The sequence below is a fragment of the Peromyscus eremicus genome, chromosome X, assembly GCF_949786415.1.
Source record: "Peromyscus eremicus chromosome X, PerEre_H2_v1, whole genome shotgun sequence".
NCBI classification, from domain to species: Eukaryota; Metazoa; Chordata; class Mammalia; order Rodentia; family Cricetidae; genus Peromyscus; species Peromyscus eremicus.
The window spans coordinates 700,867-712,217 of record NC_081439.1 but is presented as its reverse complement, the minus strand read 5'-3'; the positions used below and the strand labels follow the sequence as shown (position 1 = coordinate 712,217).

At 42.9% G+C, this 11,351-nt stretch overlaps 1 protein-coding gene across 1 annotated transcript; it reads left to right on the top strand.

The window, feature by feature from the left end:
- Window positions 1-294: 294 nt before the first annotated feature.
- Window positions 295-4,917, top strand: LOC131899632 (protein SSXA1-like). Its single transcript, XM_059251134.1, has 5 exons — window positions 295-363; window positions 798-912; window positions 1,233-1,331; window positions 3,864-3,983; window positions 4,429-4,917. The coding sequence occupies exons 1-5, from the start codon at window positions 295-297 to the stop codon at window positions 4,452-4,454; spliced, it is 429 nt and encodes a 142-aa protein (XP_059107117.1). The 3' UTR covers window positions 4,455-4,917.
- Window positions 4,918-11,351: the final 6,434 nt, after the last annotated feature.

The following is an 11,351-nucleotide window of genomic DNA, read 5'->3' as shown; positions in this document are numbered from 1 at the left end:
GCCTGACTCATCCACCAAGATCTTTCTGTATGCCCTTCAGTTCAAAACATACCCCAGTAACAGCGGTATCTGACCTGCTCTCAGAGACTCAAAGTCATTTCAGTCATGCCACAGGAACCCTCTCATTCCTAACCCAGATATGTCTGTCCCCAGACTTTAGTCCATGGAATTCCTCAGGGACAAACAAGCCATAATGGAAAATAGTAGAATTTAATTTTAGGTGATTGGCTGATGCTGCCTTCCTTCACAGGCTGGAAATTTCAAGCTCTCTTTCAAGGTTGCATCCCTAGTGCCATGAATAGAAGAAGGCCTTGTTCAAGGAACCTCAGGAAAAGTGAGCATAAGCCAGAGAAGACATGTAAGGTGAGGTGACCTTCATGGGGCGGAGCAGTGGCCAGGAAACACCATGGAGAATTAGGTTTCTTAGTAGGTGATTGCAGAAGCACGGGGGAAGAGTAGTAATGTTACAGTAGGACATCCAAAGTCAGAGGATCTTTCTGCAGTATCTCTGAAGTCAGCAGATCTGTGACCTTGTGCTACACTGATTTGGCAACTCCTATATCCTTCTGGAAGGTGGGCGGAGAACAAGCAAGTAGAACACATCTCTATTGCATGCTAAGGAACAGGCTGGACAGTGTGTCCACAAAATTCTCTCTTTGCTCTCAATCAACCATCAGGGTTTTCTCCCAATTCCCAAGTATACCTCAGAGGTATAGAAGCAGAGGACATACTCTTGACTGAATGGCACACATGCACAGCAGATTAGCTGCCAGATTGAATTTTTCCTTCTTTTCTAGGCCTTCAAGGATATTTCCAGACACTTCTCTAAGGAAGAATGGACAAAGCTGAGTCCTTCAGAGAAAATCACCTATGTGTATACGAAAAGGAACTACGCCACCATGACCAGTCTAAGTAAGAAGATGTTCTGGGTTCAGGCAAGGCTGAGTGTCCTCCAGTCCCTTTCTATGCTGTGGCTTCTTCTCAGCCTCTTCCAGGTTCCTTTTTTCAAGAGAAATGTCAAGGTAACTGCTGAACCTCCTGCTCTTTTCCATCCTGTACAGGGCTGAAAGCAGAGAACAGCCACCATAGCACTCACCCCTGTAGCCGGCACTTTTCTCTCCTGCAGGCCTTTGTTCTGGTGGCCCTTATTGTCTGCCATTATCCCTGTGCCAGCACCCTGCATTCGTCTTCTCAGTTGTCCGATAAGGAAGAAACATTTTGCTTCTTTCTAGGCCTCAGAGCCCATGTCCCAGATTTCATGGATTCCAAGGAAGAGGCCTCAAAACCTGTGCTCAGTGAATCTGATGAAGGTCGTGGCCATGAGAGTCAAGGTGAGTAGATATGGAGGGGCTTTTACAAAAAAACTTTTTAGTCAAGATGCCAGGGATGTTCACAGACAAATCTCCCATTCCTCAGGTCAGAGCTGAGGGAAGAGTGGTGTTGGAAAGTTACGTACTTGGGCACCACATAAAATTCTGAAACATGCAAAAGGAGGATGTATACTTTTATTGGCAGTAAGTAAATGGTAAATGTATAGATGCTGAGTGGACCTGGAAGGGGGTGAGGTTGGTGAAAGCTGAACAGACAGCTTCAGCTGTGGCTAGTTTGTTTAAAGGCATCACACAGATCTGAAGCACTTTGAGGGATAATGTTGAGCTCCAACTGAACTCAGTGTGATTCTCCATTAGTATCCGTACGCTTGAAATATTTCTTTCTTAAAGTTATGATAAATACTGTTCATGAATCACAGTGTAATTACAATTTTAAATGATAAATCTATCTAAATCTTCAGAATCTGCATCATAACTGCATACTCAAATGTGGTGATATTGTGTTCCCCAAAATATTGTGCAACCTAATAAACTTATCTGGGGTCAGAGAACAGAACAGCCACTAGACATAGAGGCCAGAAAATGGTGGCACACACGCCTTTAATCCTAGCATTCTGGAGGCAGAGATCCATTTTGATCTCTGTGAGTTCAAAGCCACACTGGAAACTGACAGACATGGTGACACATGCCTTTAATCCCAGGAAGTGATGTCAGGAAGCAGAAAGGTATATAAGGTGTGAGGATCAAGAACTAGCTGGTTAAGCTTTTAGGCTTTTAGCAGCAGTTCAGCTGAGATTCATTCAGGATGAGGACTCAGAGGCTTCCAGCCTGAGGAAACAGGATCAGCTGAGGAATTGGCAAGGTGAGGTGGCTGTGGCTTGTTCTGTTTCTCTGGTCTTCCAGCGTTCACCCGAATTACTGGCACCAGCTTTTTATTAATAAGACTTTTAAGATTCCTGCTACACTTAAATTTAATAGAGATAAATATTATCCATTAGTATATCAAAATATATTAAGGAAATACAATTTTACTCCCAACTGAATCTTATTCTGTATGTTCAGCCTGGAAAGGAATTGCCTGCTTATGTGTTAGAAACACAGTCTATATTATTTCCATGCTGGTATTGAATTCGTAGACTCTAGGAAATATCCTGCCTCATTATCCCAGATAGGTGGGACTAGAGGCAAACAGACCATGCCTAGCAGAGAATAGCTGTTTTCCTACTCTACACACACACACACAAACACACACACACACACACACACACACACACACACACAGAGAGGGAGAGAGAGAGAGAGAGAGAGAGAGAGAGAGAGAGAGAGAGAGAGAGAGAGAGAGAGGAATGGCTACATATATTTCTCACTGCTCAGGTAAGAGATAGAATATAGCAGAGGGACAAATAGCCAAACGAATGGAAACACATGAACTATGAACCAATGGCTGAGGGGTTACCACCTGGATCAGGCCCTCTGAATGGGTGAGACAGTTGATTGGCTTGAACTGTTTGGGAGGCATCCAGGCAGTGGGACCAGGTCCTGTGCTCATTGCATGATTCGGCTGTTTGAAACCTGGGGCCTATGCAGGATCGCTTGGCTCGGCCTAGGAGGAGGGGACTGGACCTACCTGGACTGAGTCTACCAGGTTAATCTCAGTCAGCAGGGAAGGCTTTGCCCTGGAGGAGGTGGCAATGGGGGGTGGGCTGGGGGGAAGGTGAGGGGAGAACAAGGGAATCCGTGGCTGATATGTAGAACTGAATTGTATTGCAAAATAAAAATAAAATAAAGGTTAAAGGTAACCAGAGACAATAGCATGGAATTTTAAAGATTGGGCTTCATGCTACAGCTCCCAGCTGGCCTCAGACTTACAGCAGCTCCCTTGCCTTAGCTTCCCGAATACTGAGATTAGAGGCTTGAGCCACCATGTGAACTTCAATCACACTTGATTAACAGACGTAATCACCAACAGTGTAGCCAAATATGTTTCCTTGCTCTTCTTTCTGGCTTCTCAGCTCTAAAAACAAACAGTCAAAACTGTCTCCAAAGAACTGTGACTCTGCAGTTAAGCAGGCTGGATTCCACAGGCTCCCACTGTAAGTATAATAGATTCAGAAATTTGGAGCTTGATATCTGCAAGGTGGTTTTGTTGTTGTCACTTTGTTGTTTCTGTTTTTACATTGAACAGTTCCCTTATACTGGAAAATTTCCAGCACCACTAAGCTAAATCATCAACCCTTCATCATACATTCTGTCCCACATGATAACCTAGTATAGTATCACATTCCAGTCAGTGCTCCAGCTCTAATATGCACTCACAGGTACATGTTGGAGCAAATAGGTCACAGGGGAAGGCTCTCACTGAACTGGTCTTTATTCCAAATTGGTGAAACCCTGCTGTCTCAGTCTGTCTATGCCAGAAGATGTTAAAAACAAGTGCTTGAAAAAAAGCCCATGGGCACACTTGAGTTTCATAACAAGACCCAGAAACCCTCTCTCCACCTGGCTCTCATGTACTACCCTTCCTTATCTCAGGGCTCAATGAAAGGGATGTGAACATTTGGAGCCATAGGCTAAGGAAAAGGAAGAAGCCAGTGATCTATGAAGAGATCAGTGACCCAGAAGAAGAAGATGAGGAAGAAGAAGGCTGGACCTGTAAGTGACCCTCTGACATACTGTACACCCTAGGATATACACCTTTCTCACATAATATTGGATCCCACATGGCCAGTTGGACCTGCCAATCATCCATTTCTTGTCCTTTGTGGTGCAACATAATGGCTGAATGCAATATCCCATGCTTCCTCTACTCCCTATCAATTATGTTAGAAATCTTTCTTGCCCAGAATGTTCCAGGCTCCCAAATCCCAGGTCAGCTCTTAATGTGCAGGCCACACTTTCCTCTGACCTAGAAACTCAGAGGCCTAATGAGGTTGTCAATGTGTTCTGAGCAGAGGCTTTGCTTGAAGAGCAGAGACTCCAAGGTTGTGCAGAAGGGGGACATGTATGCTTTGCAATGAAGGAGGAGGAGTTGAACACTAAGAACTCAGTGGGATCTCACTGACACTTGCTTTCCTTTTTTTTCTTGTCTCTGTCCCAGACAGGAGAAATAAGCCCACGATGTGAACAAGAACATGCTGGGCATCAGGATTATGAGCAGAACTGTGAAACCTTAAGCATCAAAAAGGAACATTCTCAGCAGTTAAATTTAAGCATCATTTTACTTTCTATATGCCAAGGACTGTTTTGAACATTGGTCATACTCTGTGTCAAATTGCATTGCTCTTGTGTGTCCCTCTCATAGCATTGATCGTACTGTGTTTTTACTCTATAAGCACTATTCGTAGTGTGATCTAGGACCTCTCTTAATGTGTCTAATTGTGTTAAGCACTTTGTTACCATTGTTCTTGTTTGTACCAGTTCATTAGCATTCTTTTTCATATGTTCCAAGAACTCTATAAGCATCACCATTACTACATTCCCTCTATAAGCATTATCCTTACTAAATTGTGAGCTGTGAACTACTCTCACAGCACTGCTGTTACAAGATACCAAGAACTCTCTGATCATTGCTTTTACTGTGATAAGCACCCTGTAAGATATTAGTGTCCTGCCGGGCGGTGGTGGCGCACGCCTTTAATCCCAGCACTCGGGAGGCAGAGCCAGGCGGATCTCTGTGAGTTCGAGGCCAGCCTGGGCTACCAAGTGAGTCCCAGGAAAGGCGCAAAGCTACACAGAGAAACCCTGTCTCGAAAAACCAAAAAAAAAAAAAAAAAAAAAAAAAAAAAAAAAAAAAAAGATATTAGTGTCCTGTTGAGAAATAAAAATTAACCATGTGTATTTCTGTGTCCCCATGCTTATCTTTTGAAGCAATTATTGGCAGTCCTCTGAACAAAATAGCACTCCTCTTGTCTCTGATATGATGAACTGTTAAAGAAAGTCATAAGTGTTAAAGTCCAGTCTTTTTTTTTCTCTGCTGTTGTTCACACAGAGGTTAACACTGTGATCATCTGTCATTAGCTTTGCCTTACTACAAATGAGTCTGAGATAATTTTTTCTAAAGTTTTCTGTCTGGTGCAATCCACATGCTTTGAAGTCCCATATTCATGTACTCTGACCCAGTCACTAACAGTGGACCTTTGCACTATTGACTCTGTTTACTCTTGTGAGGGCATGTTGGAGATGTTAAGGACAGACTTTAGGGACACAGTTGCTGTACTAAAATTGTTATTCTTTCAACAAACACCTAATATGTGGAGTGATGTCCTAGGGCTGGAAGAGACATGGTGGTGTGGTAGGGCAGACAAATATCCCTGCCCAAGTGGAGGTGGTACCTAGCATAGCTTTCATTCTACCCTACAAAGAATTCAGAGATACATTACTCTTTACAATAGCCACAAATGACATAAAATACCTTGGGGTAACTCTAACTAAGCAAGCAAAGGACCTGTATGACAAGAACTTTACTTCCCTGAAGAAAGAAATTGAAGAAGATGTCAGAAAATTGAAAGATCTCCCATGCTCATGGATAGGTAGGATTAACATAGTAAAAATGGCAATCTTACCAAAAGCAATCTACAGATTGAATGCAATCCCCATCAAAATCCCAACACAATTCTTCACAGACCTAGAAAGAATAATACTCAACTTCACATGGAAAAACAAAAAACTGAGGACAGCCAAAAGAATCCTGTATAATAAAACAACCTCTGGAGGTATCAAGATCCCTGACTTCAACCTCTATTATAGACCCACAGTAATAAAAACAGCTTGGCACTGGCATAAAAACTGACATGTAGACCAATGGACCTGAACTGAAGACCTTGACATTAATCCGCATACCTATGAACATATGATTTTTGACAAAGAAGCCAAAACTGTACAATGGAAAAGGAAAGCATCTTCAACAAATGGTGCTGGTATAACTGGATATCAACATGTAGAAGACTGCAAATAGATCCACATCTGTCACCGTGCACAAAACCCAAGTCCAAGTGGATCAAGGACCTCAACATAAATCCAGTTACTCTAAACCTGATAGAAGAGAAAGTAGGAAGTAGTATTGAATGCATTGGCACCAGAGATCACTTCCTAAATATACCACCAGTATCACTTACACTGAGAGAAACAACTAATAAATGGGACCTCTTGAAACTGAGAAGCTTTTGTAGGGCAAAGGACACGGTCAACAGGACAGCCTACAGAATGGGAAAAGATCTTCACCAACCCCACATTTGACAGAGAGCTGATATCCAGAATATATAAAGAACTCAAGAAATTAGACATCAAAACAGCCAACAGTCCAATTTAAAAATGGGCTATGGAGCTAAACAGAGAATTCTCAACAGAAGAAGCTCAAATTGCTGAATGACATTCAAGGAATTGCTCAACATCCCTAATCATCAGTGAAATGCAAATCAAAATGACTCTGTAATACCATCTTACAACCAGATTGGCTAAGTTCAAAAACGTTGAAGACATCTTATGTTGGAGAGGATGTAGAGCAAGGGGAACACTCTTCCACTGTTGGTGGTAATGCCAACTTGTACAGCCACTCTGGAAATCAGTATGGCAGTTTCTCAGAAAATTGAGAATAAGTCTTCCTCAAGACCCAGCTATACCACTCTTGGGCATATACCCAAGGAATGCTCAATCTTACCACAAGGACACATGCTCAGCTGTGTTCATAGCAGCATTATTTGTAATATCCAGAACCTGGAAACAACCTAGATGCCCCTCAACTGAAGAATGGATAAAGAAAATGTGGTATGTATACACAATAGAGTACTACTCAGCAGAGAAAAACAATGACATTGTGAAATTTGCAGGCAAATAGATGGAACTAGAAAATATCGTCCTGAGGTAACCCAGACTCAGAAAGACAAACATGGTAAGTACTCACTCATAAGTGGATACTAGGTGTAAAGCAAAGGATAACCAGACTGCAACTCACAACCCCATGAAAGCTACCTAGTAAAGAGGACCCTAAGAAAGACACAGGGATCACCCAATGACAGAGTAATAGATGAGATCTACATGAGCAAATTGGGGGCAAGTGGAATAATGGAGGGCAAGAGTTGGGGGAAAGTGAGCTTAGGGAAGTGGGAGATCACAGCTGGATCATGAAAAGAGTGGGAGACTAAGGAAAGAGATACCATGATAAATGAAGACCCCATGGGAATAGGGAGAGACAGAGTACTAGAGAGGTCCCCAGAAATCCAAAAAGTTACCTCTACTATAGACTACTGGCAATGGTCGAGAGAGTGCCTGAGCTGACCTACTCTGGTGATCTGATGGCCGAACACCCTAACTGTCATGATAGAACTCCCATCCAGTGACTGGTGGAGGCAGATGCAGAGATCCATGGCCAAACCCCAGGTGGAGCTCCAGGAGTCCAATTGGTGAGAGAGAAGAGGGATTATATGAGCAAAAGATATTGAGACTATGATTGGAAAGGGCACAGGGACAACTAGCCAAACTAGTGGAAACACATGAACTGTGAACCAATAGCTGAGGAGCCCCCATGGAACTGGACCTGGCCCTCTGGATAAGTGAGACAGTTGATGAGCTTGAACTGTTAAAGAGGCCCCCAGCCAGTGGTACCAGGACCTATCCTTGGTGCATGAGCTGGCTTTTTGGAACCTAGGGCCTATGGTGAGACACTTTGCTCAGCATTGGTGTAGGGAGGAGGGGACTGGACCTGCCTCAACTGAATCTACCAAGCTGGGCTGACTCCCCAGGGGAGACCTTGCCTTAGAGGAGGTGGGAATGGGGTGGATTGGGGGGGGAAGCTGGGGGGTGGGAGTAGGGAGGACAGGGGAATCTGTGGCTGATATGTAAAATTATTAGTCAAATTCTAAAAAAGAAAAAGAATGTCTCTGTCAAATCCTTCCCCTCTGGACTCAGTGGACCCCATGATAGCCAGAAGGGTTGGAGGATACCAGGAGAATAGGGCTAACTAAATTAACATGATCAAAGCTCATATGAACTCACAGAGACTGAAGCAGCATGCACAGGGCTGACATGGGTCTGCACTAGGTCTTCTGCATATATATTATAGCTTTCAGTAGTGATTTTATGGGATTCCTGAGTGTGCAAACTAGTGTGTCTCTGTTTATTGTGTCTTCTCTTGAGTCCTTTTCCTGCTGTTTGTTTCTTCTGACTAATTCTGATCTATTAGTTTTTGTTCATCTCATTTTATTTCATTTTACTTTATTTTATTATTATCCCCTTAGAATCCTGATTCTTTTCTAATGAGAAACAGAAAGGGAGAGGATGCAGATGAAAAGGGAAGTGGGGAGGAACTGAGAGAAGTAGAGGGATAAGAAACCATAATCAGGATATACTATGTGAGGAAAAAGTTCATTTTATTTTTAAAAAAAACTATTAATGATTCTCTCACAGAATACATGCTGACTGGATTCCCCTCCCTCCATTCCCCTCCTCTAGAACCACACCTCCATTCCCCTTCAGAAAAAAGCACGTCTCCTAGGGATATCAACTGAATATGACATAACAATTTACAATAAGACTAGGCGATCCTGCCCCGGACTTCCCTTCTGGACAGAGGTGAGTGCCCTGCCTCAGGCCGGACCCCATCCCTGGGCACCAGCCACTCCAGGGAAGACCTGCACAACTTGGCCACAGGTTCTGGCCATCAGGCAGTTTCCCTTCTAGCCCTACTGGGAAGGATCCCCTTCTCCAAGACCCCCTGCAGACCCTGCAATCTCCACGCCCTGCCTCCATGCCCATCCGCCTGAGACCCCAGCCACTTCCTGAGACTTAGAGACTGGCCCCCAGCTCCCATCTTGCCCGGGACTTCCCTTCTGGACCAGAGAGACCAGAGAGAGAGAGAGAGAGAGAGAGAGAGACAAGAGCTCCCATCCTGCCCTGGACTTCCCTTCTGGACAAGAGTGCCCATCCTGCCCCGGACTTCCCTTCTGGATGAGTGCCCATCCTGCCCTGGACTTCCTGTCTGGACAAGAGCTCCCATCTTGCCCCGGACTTCCGGGCTGGACAAGAGCTCCTGTCCTGCCCCGGAGTTCCCATTTGGACAAGAGAGCTCCCATCTGGACAAGAGAGAGAGACTTCCTGAATCTGTCAGCAATATTTGGACCAAGTGCGCTGATAAGACCAAGAACGAACCACAAGGAGATGGGCAGACGACAAGGCAGAAATACATACAACAAAATGAAGAGCAATACAGCATCACCAGAACCTAGCCCTCCTCCAACATCTAGACCTGAACATCAAAAATTGGAAGAAGCAGAAGAAAACAGCCTTAAGAATGACATCATGAAGAAGGTAGAGGCTTGTGTAAAGGAAAAGACAAAAAAATGGGAAGAACACTGTAAACAACTAGAGGAAAGGGCAAACAAATTAGAAGAAAACAATAAAGTCCTGGAAGAAAACAATAAGGTACTGAAAGAAAATCAAATAAAGCAATGAAACAAATGAAGGAAACAGTCCAAGACCTGAAAAGGGAAATAGAAAAAATGAAGAAGACACAAACAGAGGGAATGCTGGGAATAGAAAATCTGAGTAAACAAATGGGAACTTCAGATGCAAGTATAACCAACAGAATGCAAGAGATGGAAGAGAGGATCTCTGGCATTGAAGACATAGTAGAAGAAATAGATTCATCAGTCAAAGAAAACACTAAAGCCAACAAAGTCATGAACCAAAATGTCCAAGAAATTTGGGACACCATGAAAAGACCAAACCTACAAATAATAAGGGTACAAGAAGGAGAAGAATACCAACTCAAGGGCACAGAAAATATATTCAACAAGATCATAGAAGAAAACTTTCCCAACTTAAAGAAGGAAATGCCTATGAAGATACAAGAAGCCTATAGAACACCAAAAAGACTAGACCCCCCAAAAAAGTCCCCTCGCCACATAATAATTAAACAACTAAACATAGAGAATAAAGAATATTAAGAGCAGCAAAGGAAAAGGGCCAAGTGACTTATAAAGGCAAACCCATCAGAATAACACCCGATTTCTCAATGGAGACTTTGAAAGCCAGAAGGACCTGGACAGATGTAATGCAGACACTAAGAGACCATGGATGCCAGCCTAGACTAATATACCCAGCAAAACTTTCAATCATCATAGATGGAGTAAACAAGACATTCCATGACAAAGCCAGATTTAAACAATACTTATCCACAATCCCAGCCCTACAGAAAGCACTAGAAGGAAAATTCCAACCTAAGGAAGTCAGATACACCCTCGAAAACACAGGCAATAGATAAAGCCAGAACAGTAAACCCCAATGAAGAGAAGTACACACACATCACCACCAAAAAATAACAGGAATGAACAAATATCCTTCAATATCAATGGACTTAATTCACCTATAAAAAGACATAGGCTTACAGAATGGATACGAAAGCAGGACCCATCTTTCTGCTGCATACAAGAAACACATCTCAAATTCAAAGATAGACACTACCTAAGAATAAAAGGCTGGGAAAAGACTTTCTAATCAAATGGTCTTAAGAAACAAGCAGGTGTAGCCATCCTGATATCCAGCAAAATAGACTTTAAACTAAAATCAATCAAAAGAGATCATGAAGGGCATTACATACTCATCACAGGAAAGATCCACCAAGATGAAGTCTCAATTCTGAACATTTATGCCCCAAACACAAGGGCACCCACATATGTAAAAGAAACATTACTAAAGCTTAAATCACATATAAAACCCCACACATTAATAGTGGGAGACCTCAACACCCCACTTTCACCACTCCCACAGATCTCCCAAATCAAAGCTTAACAGAGAAATAAAGGACTTAATTGATGTCATGACTCAAATGGACTTAATCAATATCTACAGAACATTCCATCCTAACAAAAAAGAATATACCTTCTTCTCAGCACCCCATGGAACCTTCTCTAAAATCGACCACATACTTGGCCACAAAGCAAATCTCAACAGATACAAAACAATTGGAATAACCTCCTGTGTTCTATCAGACCACCATGGTCTAAAGTTAGACTTCAATAACAACAA